This window comes from Enhydra lutris, unplaced genomic scaffold (genome assembly GCF_002288905.1).
Source record: "Enhydra lutris kenyoni isolate GAN:26980312 unplaced genomic scaffold, ASM228890v2 scaffoldscaffold3, whole genome shotgun sequence".
In the NCBI taxonomy this organism is placed as follows: Eukaryota; Metazoa; Chordata; class Mammalia; order Carnivora; family Mustelidae; genus Enhydra; species Enhydra lutris.
This window is the reverse complement of record NW_019154087.1, coordinates 63,899,142-63,920,491: the sequence shown is the minus strand read 5'-3', so window position 1 is coordinate 63,920,491 and position 21,350 is coordinate 63,899,142. Positions and strand designations below refer to the sequence as shown.

Below are 21,350 nucleotides of genomic sequence, written 5' to 3'. Positions count from 1 at the left end.
GAATTAACAAGTTCAAAACAATCACTTCCAACGTAGCCTTCCTTTCATACGGTCTACCAAATCTTATCTTAATAAAGGCAGCAACTGCAAAACAAAATGCTAGAAACACATGTAAGACAAGAGATGATTTGTTTGTAAAGTTTTAAATAAAATTACACCATTTTCATCAATGATTGCTTTGAAATACTTCAAAATCACTAAAATTTAATAATTCACATGATTACATTACCAAAGAACTTCCTACCAATAAACTCAAAATATGTGTGTTCACACAAGCTATCTGACCATAAAATAGTAATTCCATTTTTTAAGCCACTTCTCTTCTACAGGTTGCTTATTTTGCTCATTTTAAAAGAGACTGTTTCCTATCAGAACAAATTCTACCATTCACTTTCATGAAATAAACCCAGCTTTGGCTTTATGGCTATGCCACAAATGTTTCTTAGTAAAATAAAGTTGCCAAGGTCTGAAAAGTAATCAGAAATACATTTTAAAGGGGAAATTACATTTTCATTTAAGAATAGGAAATTATGCAGTGCCTTGTAAAATCGACTGTAGGTAATGGGAAACAGAGGTATCTCACACACATAAGACATGCTTGCGTGCACAACAGAGTAGTAAGTCATGAGGACAAAGCAAGGAGAGTGATATATTGGTATTATATCCAGAAAATATAAAGGCTAAACAAAATAATTCCACTCTCAACCTCACTGAATTTTGTAGCTTAATTCACCCTGGAACGTTTGTGGCAAAATATATTTATGGACGATACTCCCTGTAGTTCCCCCCCAACCCCGGAATGAGCTAATGATAAACGCAATTAAGTGGAAATTGTTTTTGAATCTAAATGAACTTCAGTAATCTAACTTGCTGGTAAGGGAATCATAAGCTAAACAAGATAGTAGTCTTGCATACAGGCAGAAGCAGTTCAGCAAGAAATTCAAACTAAATCTGTCAGATTTTACCAATGCCAATCCTACCCAACAGCAGCCCACCATCCCATCATAAGAAAAAAAATGCTTTAAAGTGAAACCCACTCCTCCTCCTCTTCTCACCTTGGGGTCGATTTTCTTGAAGTGAGAGTCCTCTTCATCCACCTCAAAATAGAGTTCGGAGGAGGTGACAGAAAGAGTGCCCTTTACTACAACAGAGGGGGCCACAAGCTGAGCCGGTGTGCTCAGGCTAACAGGACCTGCCAAAAGCAAAACACAAGCCACACAATGGGATGACATTTTTCAAAAAATCTAGTAGATTCAAGCAGAAATTGTATTTTCAAATTCTCACCTCTGGGACCAAATTGTCTGCCAAATTGTCTACACTTACAAATTCTGTCTACCCCAAAGCTGCCTCTGAAAATGCAAAGTTACTGGGATTCTTATACTAAGAAATTTATAGTAGGCAGTTAATGATAATAGTAAACTAGGATGCAATTATTTCACAGGGAGTCTGCAAAGCTTTGGTCTAACCTCCTGGTAAGAAGGTGGCTCTGCCTGAATGAGTCCTTCCACACTGCATTCAGAAAACAAGCCTCAGGCTATGCAACAACACGGAACAACAACCAGGAGCAAGGAAGGCTCAATGGGCTTCCAAGGCCAGAGGTTAGCTTAGTTTGGCTGAAGTATGATTACGACAAAGATCACTAGCTTATTAGTGAAGTGAGAAACGTTACACCATATTCTCTGATAAAGATTTTGTGCCAGGTTGACACAAAACCTCTTCCATAACAACTTTACCCCATGAAAAATTGGTAAAAATACTTCTTTTCTAAGCCTGCCTTTCCACTGCTAAATATTGTTCAATGCTTCCAAATCTAATATTAGTATAGTTCAGGGACTCTGGGAGTAAACAGCTGGAGGGTGGGTTTCCAAGTGAATGAATTTTTATTGGAATAATCAAATCTCCACAGGGCTTATCAAAGAGACAAATCAGCCTGCTACTGAAAACAATAGATTCACTACAGATAGACGAGCATAAAGTATATTAGAGCTAAACCTAAAATAAAGGACAAAAAGTAATAATTATATTACACACATATATATATTTAGGTAGAGAGTGAAAGAGTAAGAATTTGAAATCCCGTCAACTCCTCATTGTATAAATCCTGTAGGTGAAGAAAACAGCAACAGAAGATTGGCACTTATAGTTCTGAATTAATATAGTGCCTATAAACATGGAACACCTATTCAGGTAATCAATGGGTGAATAAATGTTTCAAAATTCAGATGAATCGACATTTCCATCGATTGTTAGAAGGTGCTGGCCCTTAATCTCACATCAATCTTAATGTGTGCCAGTAGGACAATAGAAGGGATGCTCTGCGGAGATCAGAGCAGGTTTTGCCCTCTATTCCCAATGTACAAATACATTGTGTTTGCAGATGGGCAGCAGATAGCTGCAGAACAGCCATGATTTCCCAAAGCTCATCCCTATAAATGGATGAAATAAGCAGCTATGTGTTCTTTTGCTGTCTCCTTTGCCCTCTGTACATTAGCATGTAATCCTGAGAAGAAATAACATTTTTTCAATCACTCTCAGACATTCAATTACAGGGTAAGCAGACAGCTGCAGGAGCTAGGGCAGCCTAGGTCCTACAGAAGACCCCTGACAATTTCCACTTCATTTCTAACCCACACCACTTTATTAGTGTGGATTACTTCTTAATCCTATTGCCATTGTCAAGATTATATAATTAAACTCCCCTTTCACCTCTATTACTGTATGAATGTATGACTAGTAGCAAGAATAGAAGCAAAATAAAGGAGGAGGAAATGGGTAAATAGATGTGAAGGAAAAGGATAGAGAATACCAGTGTCCACCTACTCTCTATGCCCAGCCCAAATCCCTTAACAGTGTGCTCCAATTAATTTTATTTTACTTTCTAGAGAGGTTTATGGTCATCCAAGAAGACACCATCATCTATTTTTACTTTTCATTATAATTTACTGCATGGTAGCACAGGATGCAGACGTATCACTAAATGAGAAATTCTTGTTGTCTTTTCTCTAAAATTAAAATTATCAAAAAAGAAGGCTGCATAATTTTCACCTATGGAGACTGGAGAATCTTTCTGACTTTCCTCCTGGAGGGAGAGAGCCATAGGCATTAAAGAAAAGAAAGCCATTTAATGAATGACTAAAATTTCAGGCTAAACAACAGAATTTTTCCCATAAGGGAAGTAAAACTGAAAATCTGCAGATGCAAATCAAAATTCCTACACCAGGTAAAATATGTGGATCCTGTGAAAAGCCACAGCATTCCTGGAATGGATTTTTTGAGAGAGTTAAATATATATGCAGCATGTTCACTAAGACCTGTATATCAAAGCAAATAGCTCATCTGCCTCCAAGCTTTATTTACAAAAAACAATTGGCAAAATTTTACTTCTAGGTCTCATTTTATAGAGATTAGGTAACTCCCATGGGTGAAGGAATTTTGTTGTTGCTGCTTTTAAACTTTTTTCTTTTACAGTGAAAATTATTCATAAATGAAAAAGATGAGAAGGGTAAAGAAACTGAAAAGAATGGAAAAATAAAGGGGAAACCGTGTTGAAGATTAGGGAGAAAATGTTTGGAAGAACAAAAACAATCTTTGTTTAAAGTAATTGTGGGTGTAAACTTGGTAGTCCTAGCGGTCACAGATGAAAAAGTAAGTAATTAGATGCTTATTGGCCCGGAGCTAGCCGAAATATCCGCACAACCACTGAATTTACCAGCGAGATTCTCTAAATCTTTCTCATCCACGGATGACAGAGTATCATCGTCGCCTTCCAGGAGGATCTCGTTTTCTGAGTTCTGATTTCCTAAAGCCTGACTCTTGATGGACTGTTTTCCTTTAGCAAGGATATCTTCATCTGCAGCTGAAATGAAAAGGAAACAAAGCTGTCCATCAGCTCTGGGGAAGAGTACTTTGGCAGAAGGGCAGGGAAGTGTGGTAAGGATAGGTGGCCAAAGATGGTCAGTCATCTTTACAGAGTCATCCACGGTGGGGAAATGACTGGGATGGTACACATGTTCTTTCTGACAAACGTGATTCTCCAAGCCTAGTCTAATGTTACCTTGAACAAGCACCCTAATCCCATTAAATCTGACCCTTGCACCGCTCACGGAACCATTTATTTACTTACAGTTAGGGCAAGAGAGGGTTCAAAGGCAGCACATTTTGGGGAAATTAGCAGAAAAAAATCAGAACCCAGTTTTGGAAACAATACCTACTTAATACTGAAAAATAAGAAGGGCTGATCATTTCTGCAAATAATGATTATACTGCCAAAACATTATGTAATGGTGAGGGAGTGGTTGTGAAGGAGAATCCAGAGGTAAGAAGGGTCAGAACTAAGAGAGATTCACAGCCAATGAGGATATAAGTGCAATCCTGAAGCCAAAGCTGACATCAAGAAAGCTACAGCAGCTCTCAGAAGCTGCACCCTCTGCTTTACTCCAGTCTTCCCTCTTACCTTCATATTGCCCTTGCCCACATTTCACCACACCCAGACCCCCAGTTCAGTCCTTTTATAAATATCCAAGAGTAAGACACTATGGAAACTAAGTGGAGGCTCAAACGCTACCTCCTCCATGTGTTTAAACTAAAAGGCTAAGACACCCCAGGGGCAAACATAACAGAAAGCCCAGAAGGAGAGGAATCTGGGCAAAGAGTCTTACAGGCCCTGAACGGGAGCAGCCTGCGGAGAGCAGCAGCACCAGACTCAGCCACTGTGACAAGACAGCCAGAAAGGAGAGGAAAGAGGAAAAGGGTACACTAAATCTAGGGAATGAAGCAGTTCCGTGGAGCAGCTACAGCCAACAACTGAACCAGAAAGAGGAACAGAGGTGTAGCTGAAAGGAGAAAACACTGAAACTCAAAATTCTGACTTCAAAACCCCATATCCCTCCCCAGGGTAACTTCCACTGCTTTGAGCAGCTTTCTCCTTCAGAAATACATAAAAGCAGGTACTAAGTTTTGGGTTGTGATTTTTAAAAATTCGTAGTGTCATGTAAGGGAAAGTTGAGAATCTCTGCTATACTACTGACATTCCCGGGGCTTCCAGCTAGGGAAATCCAGGAGGCAAAGCACCTGATCCACCCAGACAGGAGCTATTGATATGGAAATTAGATGGCTAGCGAGGCTTTTTTGCTCCACTGCAGTTTCTGCCTAGGCATTAGGGCCCCAAAGCCAGAAAGGATAATGTTTGCAGTAACAGGACTAATATTTATCTATATGATTTTTTCAAAATACTTACACTACATGTATGCTACTAAACGTTTTCACAAATCAAAGCTTCTTTGATTTTAACAGGTATGATTATGGATAATAATAAAGGTAAAAGTTTATTTTTATCTTATTCACTGTGAGTTCACAATGAATATCATTTATGTAAAATACCAATGGCACTACTTTAAAAGCAAATAGTGGCTTTATAGTAAATAAGCAGTCATGGGATAAAGCTCTCTATATTTAGCTTGGAATACCCTCTATGGGTATATCAAATTTTATTTTCCTTCATACCCACAAATAATGAGCATAGTATGCTGCACCCATATGAAGGTCTCAATAAATATTTCGAAAAAATTTAACGTATCTAATTAAAATGCCTTTATTTTTTAAGCCACAAAGAAATATACCTCCCAAACCCTAATTTTTAGGAAAATAACACTAAGTTGTTATATCATTGTCTATATTTCAAGTATTTATATTTTCTTACTCGATGATAAACACTGGCCTGAGCCCAAACAAGATCTTTTTCCTATTTACTATCAGTGTTAAAAATAAATTGGTCACTGAGCAATACAAGAGAAACCACCACCTTCTATACTTTCTTATAAAGCAAATCATAATAAATTAACAATTGCCAATCAGATTTTAGTACAAAATCAATGTTATATTCTCTTTTTCTAGATGTACATTTCCTTCTTCAAAGCAGAAATAATAATAATGCTAATATTAAATAACATTTACCATGTACTGGGGAGTGTTCAAAAGACTTCACTTATTTAATTCTCCTCTGCTAATTTCTCCCTGTCAGGTAAACAGGCTCAGAGAGGTTACATAACTTGCCCAAGGCAACACAGCTCCCTGACTCGTAGAGTCAGGATTGAAATCCAAGCATTATGGTACTGGTATCTTAATCACTACACAAATATCAATACATATATATAATTTATGGATTAGTTCAATAATTGTTTCTCACAGTGCATTTAAAAAAGGTTAAGTCAAAATTATAATAACAAGTTAAGAATACAAAAATACTCATTTCCAAACATAAATTTGATGAGCATATGATATGATAAACATCAGAAACAACCAAATTCAATACCTTGCTCATTACTATCTCTGATTATTACCATACATGTCCTAAAGCACACTACACCAAGCTTACATAGGGCGGGGGTAAGGGGGTGGAGAGAGAAAGGGAAAAAACCCTCTAATCTGCAAACATTTGCAAAAAATGAGAGCAGCCAAGTAGCAATATACAGTGGTTTAAAATAGCTCAATAAATAAATTCATTCATTTTAAATGACCACAAAGTGTAATTTGTTATCCAATCCAACAGGAACTTTAAAAAATTTTAATTAATTCTCATCATGCCGACACATATTAAAACACAACTAACTTTTGAATTAAATAAAATTTTATGAAAAATTTCTGAAGTACTGTAAGTCTACTGTACGCATATACCCACTTTAATTTATTTATTTACTTATTTTTACAAGCTCAGATTCTGGAATAGTTCAACCTCAACTGAAAAACCTCTTGTCATGGAAAATATGCAGCTTACTGATATTTAGAATGGTTTTCCTGTAATTAACTCCCCCTTGAGGATTTTAAGTTAGCAGCAGTAAAATTACCAACAGTACTCTAACACACACCACATGCGCTGGTGTTCAATTCTCAGTGGTCTAATAGCTCTCTGCTAAAGAACTTTTTTTGTTTCAAAATTAGAACAAAACTATCCCAAGCATAAAATAAAAGATAATTATCATGTTTATATGTGCTGGGGAAAGTATATTTTTAACTTCTGTTCGCCTTCTACTCAATCAATCATTAAAACAAGTATCAACTGTTTTGATATTTTTTGTGAGTATATTCTACACTAGTATAAAAGTTTAACTGGATGAAGTCAGAAAACACTTCTGAATCGATTTCAAAGCTTGATTCAGATCTTTGCTGGATGATAAAATTATTACCAAACATGATAACTATTTAAATTTTTTATAACACTATTAACAGATTGCCTTCATATGGTCTTACATTCTATTCTGGTTTAATATTTACCCTAACTTGATAACTAAACTACAAATGTTACATAAAACTGCAGAAATCTGTCAAAAAAGCTTTCTTTGAAACATGACTTGATTCACTGAAGCTAAGAGCAGTGAGAGGGCTCAGAGTAAAGCTGGTCCTCAAAATGTAAAGTTCAAGTTCTTTAGAGCTAGCTCTAGGCACCAGTTGATTTATCTATACAACACAAGCTAACTAAAATTAAAACACAAAAAGAACACAGAAAATGGTTCTACCTATGACACATAAACTCCCTTTTAAAAGTCCACTGTACCAGTGAAATGGAATCAACAATAGTCCATATTATAGTAAAAGAAGTTTATACATTAAGAATTAAGCACTTAAAAAATTACTACTGGAATAACAAAATGACCTCAAATGTAAATAAAATGAATATGGGTATCCACTTAATGTGATGTGAAATACCTATAACCATAACTGCTTATTCTGAACAAGACACTTAAAGAATATCTTATATACAACTACTGTCCCAAACTTTACGCAATTTCCAAACAGTTCCAAGTCAAGACAATTTACTCTAGAAGTATTAGTGAAACTACAAAAGATGATTAGGAGATTAAGAGAACAAGCCCAGTTCATCTCCTAATGAGTTTTAGTTACAGAACCTAATATATGTTGATCCTAAATAGGAAGCAACAATATCTGGCATTACTGAAGTTATGAGAGAATGGCATGATTTAGGATCTTTATATGATCTGTCATCCCAAGAAAACCAGATGAGTTACTTGTATCATTCCATACAATTATAAGAGACTTCTTAACCTATGTTAAATTCTCCTCATATATTACCATTAGCATGCACATTCTCAACAAAATGAAAATGTCTTGAATTCAATAGGATTCTACCACTAAACTGTTTTATTATTTGAATTAAAACCAATCTTTCCACCATTTAAAATATTTTTTATGTGGCTTTAATTTAAATGTAAAGTTCCCATTATATTTAACAATGAATTTTAGAAGACAGTATAGCACTACAATAAGAAAATCTGATTAGTTGTCAGTTAACCTGGGCTTTAGTCCTGTGTGTACCAAGAATTATGTGGCTTTTGTTTCCTCAGTTTCCTTATTTATAAAGAATAAAGTTATAATAGACTTTAGCCTTTGGTTCTTTCCAGATCTAAAATGCTCTGATAATAAATAACTGACAAACTGGGCCCTGTACATCAGGAGAATGTTACAAATCATTACAACTAATTTCTAATAAAATTTAAACCATAAAATGCAAGAAAATGCCCTCAAGAATCAAATACCCACCTCTGCTTGCTGCTGCTAATTTCCATAAAGAATATTTGATAATAAGAGGAAGTATTAATTTTAATTTAAAAATACGACTCAGTTTCTGCGAAGTTAAAGAAATCTCCCATTACAAAATGACTTTTATAAATAACCACTTTGGAGGGTCTCTCTTTGAAAAATTACCTAAGGCCCTTTTCCCCAAGCAAGTTAATGTGAACTTGGGAAGGGCAATTAAATTGTCAGAATTAAAAAATTTGTTTTTAACTAGAAGGTAGCCAGAAGTAGAGTCATGGGGCTAGTATTGATCGCCCGAACAGAGAACATCACTCTTCAGGTATTTACTCTGCCACCTTTACACCAGAGGCTTTCCTTCAAATCAAATCAATCTATAAAAAAGATGGCTCTTACTACTAAAATACATAACTAATCTCTAACGGCATTTCTATTTAGATGTTTCCCTTTGATAACAATAATATAGTTCATGATGTTTTAAGATTCTGTATTAAACTAATGTGCCTCCTTAGTTACATCAATTATAAATAAAAGTGAGAACTCCTAAAACAGAATAAAACTGACACACTATCCTCAGTAATATCTATTTTTAATACTCAAATTCAACACTGAAGCACAGTATTTATCCATGTTAAATTCTGTAATTTCGAGTGCTTCTTGATCACATTAACCACTTTGTTTCGCTAACTTGATTTTTAATGTTTATTTTCATTAGCTTCCTTATTGTTATTAAGGTAAGGCTAAAGAACAAGAATTTCATAATTAACATAAAATTAAAACTGAATGTCATCTGTAAGATATGTCAATAAAACACTAAATATTGAGTTCTTGGCTTATGTAATGAACTAGCATAAATCTGATTGACATGAAACACTACCAGTGTACAAACTATGTGCTGAGTTTTTAAAGTAATATTATTTAAAATAAAAAATACAAATTATGACAGAAAACTTGTCTATTTCATCAAAAGATGTTATATTAAATATGACATGCCTCTTTAACTGGCAGACATTGAAGCATCTCCTACACTTTTTTTTTAAAAAAACACATTTCAGATTAAAATTTTTGTTTTTAATCTTTCAGAGTATTTTAAATATTAATCATTTTAAGATTCATGTACAATATTGTCAAATAAGATGGAAATACATAATGCTTCATTTACTTCTCTCAATTTAATGAATATTATATTAACCTTTCAATTACTATTTAGAGTAATTTTAGTGAAATCTGCTTCCATACAGGATTTTAAAAAGTCTTAAATGACAGTAAGCATTGCTAATAAATATTTTTTAGCCAGCTTCTTAGCATTAAAAGAGTTGACATAATATTATTTTAAAAGGTAAAGTTCAATAGCAGTAAAATCCAAATTTATTCATTACAAAAAATTCTGCCATTCCCCCAAATGGCTACATGTACTATTTTTAATAAAGATGGATTTTTAATAAGCTCTGTACTAAATCTATACCACGAATTTTAAGTTCAAGTTACTGATATTTCTTTCAAAATTAAGGATTAACAGATTGCCTATGTATAATTTTTAAAAACAAGTCCCTTCTCCAAGTATAAAAGGAAATATTTTCATGAAAATACATTTATTGTCACTGATAGACTTCAGGCTTCACAACTCAATGTTCACTGACAGTTAAGAAGACAGAAAGATACTTATTAAATTTTAAGTGTACATAGTAACGTCTGTTTGACTGAAAAGTATAAAGCTGCAAAATTAAGCTGATTTTTTTTAGTGTAAGAGTGAGTTATCAGGCATTCCCCCTCCCCCAAAAAAAAAGGAAAGAAGAAAATAAATATAACTCTGAAATGTATGGCAACACATAAAAAGCGCATGGACCCTAAAAGGGAAAGTAGCCTAATTAATTCTACATCTTATTTCTCCTTCCCTACCTCCTGAAGTTGAAGATGTAGGGCCCTCAGACTATTATTGCTTTTAGATCACTTTGTTATTGACTATTCTCTGTATGATCATTTATTTTAAAGGACTGATGTCACATTTGGTGTTATATCTCATGACATATTGTGGACATTTTCTTCCAGAAATGGCTCTTTAAGGCTGAGTGCAAGAGGTTAAGCTGCCTGACTAAAGCCAAACTTTGCTAAGATCATAGACTTTTAATCTAAATTCTTAATATCCTTAAAATCCTTAATACCCTTACTGAATGTAATTTTATATTTATTTTGTATACTACATACTATCACTTAACCATAAACTGCTGCATGTTAAACCAATACATTGAAAAAAGAGAATTAAAACCATTTATCTTATTAAAAAATAACCAATTTATATTTTATAAAATCAAAATTAATTTAATATTGAGAGGAACTTCCCCCCCTTAATCAATGTATCTTAATTGGCTTTCAAAAGTTATAAAATATTAAGTGAAATCCTATGATCAAAGAGAGTATATTATTAAATCCAAAGGACTTTCTCTGTTTTCTCCAATTTGCTCATCAGGCTTCTGTCTAATCTGAATCATAGTAATACGCATTATGTCAAAAAAGGGAAAAATGTTTTGTTAAGCTCTGATAACAAGTTGATGCAGAACAGGAACATATGAAAATAATGTCTATTCTCTTTTTCTAGGAGCCATCTATCACAACCATCTACAAATCAAGGCTCAGAAAGTATCTAGGCACTTGGACATTTATTACCATCTCTCCCACTTCATAATCTCATGCTAAAATACCATAGTTGAGGGAAAACCATATACACACAAAAGAACCTAGAAACCTATTTGGTTTGTAAATGCTGTCTTTCTGATACTCATGGATTTAAGGCAGGCATCCTGGATTAATTTACTCAAAGCTGAATGTGTCACTTAAAAAGAGAAATATTTTATCCTCCTGCTCTGAAACAAAGGGTCTATGTTAAGTAAGTTTTGCATGTGTAACATAATAAACAAATACACTTGACACCATAATTTAATAGGACCCTACACTAACTATAAAAAAATTTAACTTCTCTTTCTGGGGTGAATAAGTATGAAATGTGGCATGGACCATTTTACAGTGCCTTGTAATAATGAAGTTATTCTCTTCATTACCAAGTACTGTACCTGCTGCTATTGGCAAGGAGTGGCTTATACACTGACCATGTTCCACGGCTGTTTTTAGTGTTGCTTCAGGATGTGTCGATCCTAGAGGGTTACGCACAAATCGTCGCCGGCGCCGCAAGTCATCTTCCCAGTAGTCAAGGCGCCAGAACTCACGAGGACGACTACAATGAAACAGAGAAGCCACATATGTTAGCAATTATCAAACAGCGTGGTAGCACTGAATTTCTGCATAAAGCTCTCCTTGTTTGCTCTGGCTTTTTTTTTTCCCTTCCCCTTCCTCCTAATTCTCCCTCCACCTCACACTCCCCTTTTTCTGCAATCTTTAACTTAGGTATGTCCTTGAAAATAACAATATCACCTTCCAGTCTAAGGAACTCCTTTTCCTTTTTCTTGGAAGGTGAAATGAGCACTAAATACATCATTTTAAAATGAATTGCTGACAGTGTGATCAGTTTCCCCACACTCTAGTGGCATGTGCTCTGATTTCAGCCTCATTTCAGCCTCAGCAGGGCACCTTTCTCTGTGGCTGCATTTATAAACCAGAATAGGGAAAAAGGCTATTATAAATATGGTATAGCATTACCTATATTAATCAAAGTCTGTCCCCCTTCATTTTTCTTCCTAATTTGTGCCTTTTTGCACAAGGTCAGTAAATCATACCATGAATTCTTGGTCCAGAAAGTGTTAACTTTAATGAATATCTCAGTTACATGGTTATGTATGTGATAATAAAATATTACTCTGTTTAGATGTGCAGGAATTTAATTAAAATAATCTCTTAAAATATTCATTACATTTAGCCCCTGAGGCTTAGAACAACACAAGAAAATGCATTTCTTTTCCATTTACTGTTTTTAAATAAACCATTCCTATAGAGTGAAACAGCAATCTATTTTCAAGCAAATCAGATTGGAATTCTGTTTTATGTAGTCTGTTTTTATATTTAATTAAAAACTACATGCTATATGATCTGCAATAACTGCTATATCAAAAGCATACTTTTGGAAATGTATTTTTTAAAGGGTTCTACTATATTTTCCCCAATTATGAGGATCTTTTATATGGCAATATATAAATGTCAACTCTCTCTCTATTAACTAATCATAATCTAGCATGCTGAAAAATATTTTGTAAGGAAAACACTAATATGAAGTTTTTTCAGTTACAGTAAAAAAACAAAGCCCTGCAGAATACACTTATTCACTAAGCTTCATTAATTAAATAAAAAAATTCATAATCAAAACTTCTATAAGGAATGACTAATACAAAATAAAATCGCACTTGTATTTCATGAGCTAATAAAATTGTACCTGTCAGCTTTGACCTATTAGTCTTGACCAACTGATAGTCCCAAAATACCCACTTAAAAGTTACTCTTATTTTGATGTATTGGAGATGCTATCCTTTAAAAATTCAAAATAATTTGTAAAGAAGTACTTTACTGATTAAAAATTATCTCAGATCAATAAAAGCATAGACAACTAACAGTACATTAGTTAAAGAAGATATATATTTTTTAAAATAATAGGAATCCAGTGGTCTTTTCTGAGAAAGCTGGGGACACAATGAGAATATCAAAAACTTCCTTTGTTGATTCTGATCATGCAAAACAGGAGGAGATGTACTGTAACCAAAATGGAATACAAAAAAGTGTAAGAATTGCAGTCCTCAAAAAGGAAAATTAAAGAGCTCTTTTATTCTTCTTTCTTATTTTGCTGTGTCCATTTTAAATGAAAACTATTATAATACCATTTAAAATATGTAAGAAGCTCCTACAGAATACACATAGAAGCAAAAGACAAGAGTTGTCTGAACTCAATTAATAAAATAAAATTCTCCTTAGCTGAAAGGCGAGAAGACCATATACAGATGGCTACGTGTATGGCTTTGATAGTCATGGAGCTTGGATAGGCACTTCATCATTCTGCCTACCTACATTTATCTGTTAAAATTATTATCAAATATCAGCCAGGATGCAGTCGTGAATCACAGGCTGCTCCTCGTCTTCAGGGGAATGATACAATGAGGGTCTATTCATCAGGGCGGCAATCGGCACAAGTAATTAGTTCCCTAGACTGAGATCTCCTACAAAGCCTATTTCAGTCAGCACCACAAACATATGACGAAGTAAAGCTAATGAAAGCTGCTAAAATTTGTTAACCTCTTCTGCCATCAATCCTTCTAATATTCAATGCTTCAGTCTTATGCAAAGGTGGTGAATTATTAATTTGTCATTCATCCATCCTTCTGAATTTTGAGTCAAATTAAATGATATCATTTTTCTTGATAACAATTAAAATTATAAGAGATGTTAAGCTGCTATTATAAAATTATTACAAAATTAGGTAACAATACGTTCTAGTATAATGCATGAGGGTGAAGTCAAATCCAACAGCTATTAAAGGATGTGTGCAATATTTTTTGTCATAGTGTAGAAAAAACAGAAGAATTATAAAATCATTCACAAATTAAGAGATAACTCAAAGACAATATGTATAAGAGCAATAATGAAAATTAAGAGGAAACAGAACTATGATATTTATTTTTGTGCCCTTTGATACTAACATTTGGCTGAAAAGCACCAATATATCAGGAAGGGAGAATTTGCTCATACAATGAAAAAATTTTTAAGATAAATCTCATCTTCAAATATAAATGTAGTACCAAAAATTTTAAAAAATACTTACAGTCCAAAAAAAAGGGAAAAAAAAACTTTATAGCTCACCATAATGTTTATAATATCCTGAAGCTGTATCTCAGACTATCTTTCTCAATACAAAGAGTTTAACTCCTGTTAACAATTTCAAATAATCTGAAGACAAACAAAAATCACTTATTACAGAGCACAGATCTAGAGTATATTACAAAAATCTTCTAGAGAGCCCAAAACTTTCAATACATTTTCTCTAGAGTCTCTCCATAATAAAGCACTGCTCTGCAGGTGATACAGGTTACAAATCCTCAAGAACTTACTCATAAAAGAATAGCTATTAGCCTCATTTGGATAAAAAATAGCGTTATCATCCAATTTCTGATGCTCAGAGCAATACATGTTCTTTGGGGGATAAAAAAGCCATATTCATTTCTTTCAGATAAGGGTAATTACTAGCATATTTAAAGTCATTTACATAGAAACAGACCTGGGCTTAAAAATCCCATGTTTTACCCCCCAATCCTACTCCTTCCAATAACATACACTCTTTGTATTAACTTTTATCACTGAAAAAATGAGGCATGGTTTGTCATTTTAGAACAGTATTGGCAAGAGGAATGTGTAGGTTTCAATCACCAACTTCTGTAAGTTCAGATCTTTCACATAAGGATTTCACTCTCATTTAAGAAATACCTCTACCCCTCCCTAAAAGCCCCTTGTAGGGGAAAAGAGGATAAGAAATTGGCAAATTTGGCATAATCAACTATAATCAACTATCTTCCCATGATGTTATGAATTAAATAAGTTGTATATTTTTGGAGTTATCACCAATGGTATGGCTAGAAAAATTTTAAAAAACGAGGTTCAGAAAACAACTCTTGGGGCACCTGGGTAGCTCAGTGGGTTAAGCTTTTGCTTTTGGCGCAGGTCATGATCTCAGGGTCCTGGGATCAAGCCCCAAATCCCATCAGGTTCTCTGCTCAGTGGGGAGCCTGCTTCTCCCCTTTCTCTCTGCCTACTTGTGAACTCTGTCAAATAAATAAATAAAAATCTTAAAAAAAAACAGAAAAGAAACCAACTGTTAATCAAATACAAGCATGGGTAAGATAAGAAATTATTATTCTGAAAATTTAGAAATATATATATATCTGGATTACTGCACACCTTTATATATCTGAACTCATCCAAAAAAAATTATATTAATATGTGATACCACATTCACAAACTTAACCTTTATCCATTTCCACAAAAATGAAAACTAAGATCCCCAAAAGTATTCAAATTAAGGATGTGAGCCTAGGCCACATAACATTTGGAAATAAAGTCTTCTCTATAAAAGGTGCTGTAGTTAGGTCCCCTACTAGTATACTCTCCAAGTACTAAAATCTCTAACTAAGTAAATACACATATTTGAAAAGCTGTGGATGACACTGAAATTAAGTGTTCTAACTTTTCTTTCTAATTATTTTCCCTGTTTCTTTGAGCTAATTTCAAAGCCTGAGGTTAAAATTACAATAAAAGTATAATTGTCTTTTTCTAAGTCATCTAATTTCTTCATAATTTAAAAAAAAAACCTTCACTCTTATCTGTTTGTATACACATACCTTTAACATATCATTAAAATCTACATAAAAGACTATAAAACAATGTTATTTTAATATACGGAATTTGTATTTTCTGTTCTACAAGAATAGAATCAAATAGATTGTTGAAATATATCTTAGAGGGAAATATAACTCAAGCATTAATAGTCTATTAATACCCTTTCTGAGCTCCATTGTAGTCAGTGATTTGATCAAGTAAAATAAATGAACAAGTATGACCCAAATGAGAATCAGGTGGAAAAGGCTAAAAGAAAGACTCAATCAATAACTAAGATATAATCCACTTTCTTCCTCTAGCAGTTAAATGGCTCAAGTATAAATAATCTATTTTTTTCACATCTTAAGACTTTATAAAGTAAATCTTAAGACTTTATAAAGTTCAGGGTGTTTTGGAAAAGTTTAACACACCAAGGAGCCAATTAACAACGTGTAAATGAATGAATATTGTAACAGAATCCAAAAATATTTACTAATAATAATGACTGACTCTTTACCTTGATCCAGCTGCCAAGAATACAAGAATTGTTAGGATACTGTCCTGGTCTCATGGAGAAGACAGATGTGAAAATAAATAATGAGAATTCAAAAAACTATGCGTAATAGAGCAGAGCTCTATTAAATGGCTAGTAAACTGCATAACTCCAGGAGGCAGTGTTCACATCAAAATTTGTATAAATGGCACTCCTGGATTTGTGCAATGCTCATTTTGGTTTTCTAAAGGAACACCCTTGAGAATGACATGGTGCCATGAGAACATCTCATCTTTTCCTCCTCTCCATACAATGCTCAAGCTCCTTTTTTTTCTCCTAGAGTTAAATCTAATCTTTGGGAAAGGAAAGAGAATAAGCCTCTTCAGATGCTATCAGTAGCAGAAATAGTGTTCAGACCAGGATTAAGTACATTGTCAAAAAATCAAAAAAAAGAGACAAAATTTAGTACACAGAATAAAATAATCAAGGAAAAAAGGGAAACATTAACATTATTTCCCTGAAGTCATTAAGTTCATATTGCTTTATTAAAGTAGATTTTTTATATTATTCTATTAAATTTGGTTATGTTAATTACTAAAAATCAGTGACAGCTACATATATATTCCAATTATTCCATAACTTAAAGGTACTAACACTTATTCAAATTTAGTCAGATATATAAATGTCTGCAATTTCACTGTTGTGTCATTTTAATGTAACCTGGATCTACATCAATAAAAGAGTGCTAGTTTTAAAAAGAAAAACTGTCACAATGCAATTACATTAGAAAAATGTCCCATTTTCCATCTTACCCACTTCCTTATGACAATACTTGATACATCTTGATAGCCTTAACAAAAGTCAGCAATAAATTTTCTGGCTAAATAAAAGTTCTAAATCCTAAATAATTTTAGCACTTCATATCTTATTCTAAAAATTTTATATTACCTGTTCTTTAAATTCCTGTATCTGGTTCGCTTTCATTTCTATATTTTTAGATTAAAAACTCATGCTAGATATTAGCTACAACTTAAACAAATGGTAACTTCTAAAAAGAAGTAAATATTTTCAGTGTACTGTCAGCTAGAAGATAAAAGTGCTTAAGTTCTAGAAGGGTTTCACTTTCTGCATAAATCTTGGTGAAATAATGTTCAGGTACTAAGGGCATCATACAATATAAAAGAATGCTTTATCTCACAAGCTGAAATCTGCTGTGCCTTCATGCAGATAAATAGAAAGAATATTAACTAAAACCAAGAACTAACTATAAATCAAATGGAGGTGATCTATGCACTGTGCTGTCTTAATGAAAAGGAAAAAAAAAAAAACACTTCGACTACGTGGATCCAAAAGGAGGTATCTTCTAAAGCAGAATTATTTCTTTATTGAGGCCTGATACATAGATTTGATAATACATCAAGTCACTGTAACACTGCATATACTATTTAATTATGTAAAATTATATTTTATGTAGTTATGAATTTCTGCATGGTACTATTCAGTGTATTTCTCTGTTAGCTTTTAGAGACATTTAGACACTCATCTTCAATTATTATTGAGAATAATTTACAAAAGTATCATTTTGTAACAAGGTCAATTCTTTAAGAAATAATCACATACTTTTCCTGGCTACTGTTAGCCTATTAGTCATTTCTTTACTCACTTAGCATTTTTACCAGGAAGTAAGCAAAGTTATAAGAAAATAAAAATCTAGTGTTATCGTACTACCAACTAAAACTCCAACAAAAGACAAATGAAAAAAACATTTTAAATAAATGATGCTGAATACAAGAAGCCCTAAAACTCACCTCAGTAGACACACTATTTAGATAATTCTGATCTATTTTCCCCAAAAATGTGATTTAAAAAAAGTAATTCATCAAATATCTATTTAGTGCCAACTATGTACCAGTCTTGGTACATCAATATGAATAATGCTTTTATAATTTTCTATGTTATAATCAGGACAAGAAAATCATATCAAAAATAATATTTAAAATAGACAGCATTTATTGCATTTGGCTGCTCTGTGCTAGCCATCATGCTCTTTTATACACATTATCACCAAGCCTCACAGCAACTCTGCCAAAATACTGTTATTTTCATTTTAAAGATGAAGAAACAAGGCCCTACCCATCAGTAGTAACTATAAACTTCAAAGCCAATGAGGTTTTCACATGACATTTCTTCTAGAAATTCACTGGATACTACTCAGCTATGATCAAAATACTAATTAACCCTGCCTGAGAGGATTAAGGATTCCATTACGGTTTTAATGAGGATCTACTTTGTAAGTTCCATGAAGACAAGGGTTTGTGTCTACCTAATTCACAGGCCAAGCACAGTAACTGGAACAAAGCAGGCACTTAATAAATAACCAATTAAAGAACAAGTGACTTTTTAAAAAGAAATTTAAATGATAAACCAGAGTCTGCTGGGCAAAATGGAAAAGGCACTCCAAGCAGAAGAAAGAGCATGGACAATGGCATAAAGACATAAAAAAGAAACCTTTATCTTAGGACCTTTGGGTAACAAAGATCACTTCGAGGCAACCTCAGAGTGGCAAAAAGCTAAGGCAGGAAACATAGGTTTAGAACCAGATTTCAAAAGCCCTTGTATAATTAATCGAAATAGTTCTCTGCACATCTTATAGTCAACAGACAGCCAAGTTTCTCTCAAAAGAGGACCAATATGATTAGCCTTATATACTGCATGGCAACAATATAAAAGAAGGCAGTAGGGATGGAACTTAAGGCTAGAATTCAAGAAACCTATCTGAAGTGGAATAGATAAGATTCAGTAAGACAGTAAATATAGAAGGTGAGGAAAAAGGGAATGAGAACAAAATTGAGGTTTCTGACAAAGGGGAAGTAAGGGGATAAAGATGCTACTTAACTGAAATGACGGCAAGTTAAGCAGGTGTGGTTGGAGAATAATCATGTTCTGGACACCTAATAACTTCTGGGCAGGTATGTTCAATAAGAAATCACTGTAACTTGGGAACTCAAAAAAGCAACCTGGACTAGAGATAGGAAATTGGGAGATTGATCAGTGTTGGGAGTTGAGGAATTTAGATATTCGTCTAACAAAAATTTACTGAGTGCTTATTATAAGTTTGGTATTTGCTAGATGCAGAGAAAACTGTATTTTAAGGACAGCAGAAGAGTGAAAATAAAATCTGTGAAATTCCAATATTTAAATACTGCAGAAGAGGAAAGCATCACTGAAACAGAGAAAAAGTTCCTTACAATCAGTAAGATAATGAGGGAATCAAAATAGAATGGTGCCAAAAAAGACAAAAAAGCAAGTCTCTTCAATGCGGCAAGTGGGCAGCAATACTGAATTCTACACAAAAACGTTTAGAAGGGGGGGTACCTGACTGGCACAGTTGGCGGATGCTACTCTTGACTTCCATGTTGGCAGTTTGAGCCCCACATTGGGCGTTGTTACTTAAAAATAAAATCTTTAAAAAAAAATGTTTAGAAGGATGAAGAATGAAGAAAAGCTTTTATGTTTCTGCATTTTAAGATATATAATCTGTATGCTATGAAGTTCACCTCTTTAAAATGTAAAATGTAATAGTTTTTAGTATACCTACAGAGTTGTGCAGCTGTCACCATAATCTAATTTTAGAATATGTTTATTTTTCCCCAAAGAAATCCCACATCCCATACTGGTTATTTTCCATTTTCCCTTCCTTGAGAATGGTCATGTAGAGGATTTCACAGGATGCAGGACAGAAGGGAAGTAAACGTGTTTGCTCTGACTTGGATCTTCTTAAGTCTGGACCAATTTTAAAATAAGGCATTGGTAAAAGGCACTTTTTATCCATACTGGAATTTTTTGGAGAGCCTAATGCTAATGAGAATACATAATTTTTGAAAAACATTTCCAGTATCTCTAAAGTACCAAAGAACTGAGTTTTTGTTTTTTTTTAAGATTTTATTTATTTGAGAGAGAGAGAGAGACAGACAGAGAGAGAGACAAGCAGACTCCTTGCTGAGTGGGCAGCTTAACACAGGATTCCATTTCAGGACCCCACGATCATAACCTGAGCTGAAACCAAGAGTCGGACACTCAACCAAATGAGTAACCCTGGTACCTGTTTACCTTTTAAGAGAAACTCATTAAAATCAAATGTATAATTAATTCATACTGTAAGATATAAAATAGCTAAAGTTTGGGAGCAATTTATATTAAAGACCAATAATCTTTACAATTTCTGGAGAGGATATAAAAATATTTGGTCCCATTTATTGTAAAGGACTTAAAATTAATCACCTTAGCTCTACCATATTCCAGATCTATGATCGCTACATAAATCATTTATCATCTTTGGGCTTCTGTCGCCTTAAACACAAAATAATTTTAACTTGTTTAGCCCACCCTATAGGGCCATAGTGAGGAATCAAATGAAATGGTAGTATGTGAAATTGCTTCAACAACAGTAAAATGATGTAAAGGTAAGGAAGGGGTTTTAGTTAATAATGAATTTACATGTTGCTACCTCTACATTACTTTGATAAAAGCATGTGCTTACAGTGGTATTATGAGTGACTTCGAAGATGATTTATTTATTTATTTATTTTGACAGACAGAGATCACAAGTAGGCAGAGAGGCAGGCAGACAGAGAGAGGAGGAAGCAGGCTCCCCGCAGAGCAGAGAGCCCGATGCGGAGCTCGATCCCAAGACCCTGGGATCATGACCTGAGCCGAAAGCAGAGGCTTAATCAACTGAGCCACTCAGGTGCCCCTCAAACGTGATTTAAAAACAAAAACCTAAGAAAGCTCTGATTAAAATGCCCTCAAATGGCCCCTGATAATAATCAGCTCCAAGTCCCCAGCAATGATTAACTTTCTTTAAAGATTTCCATATGTTGGACATTTTATATAAATGGAATCATACAATATGTAGAATTTTGTGGCTGGCTTCTACCATTTAGAATAATGTTTTTGCGATCTGAAGAGAAACCAGAGTATAGAGGTTCATCCATGTTGTAGCATGTAA

At 33.8% G+C, this 21,350-nt stretch overlaps 1 protein-coding gene across 1 annotated transcript in view; it reads right to left on the bottom strand.

The window, feature by feature from the left end:
* The window catches only part of LOC111153330 (LPS responsive beige-like anchor protein), a 754,899-nt gene that overhangs the window by 287,770 nt on the left and 445,779 nt on the right, over positions 1–21,350 (bottom strand). Inside the window, exons 38-40 of the mRNA XM_022512304.1 lie at positions 11,652–11,776; positions 3,710–3,856; positions 1,056–1,192 (exon numbers count right to left, since the gene is read on the bottom strand). Of these exons, the coding sequence (XP_022368012.1) occupies positions 1,056–1,192; positions 3,710–3,856; positions 11,652–11,776 (409 nt within the window). The remainder of the gene's footprint in view (positions 1–1,055; positions 1,193–3,709; positions 3,857–11,651; positions 11,777–21,350) is intronic.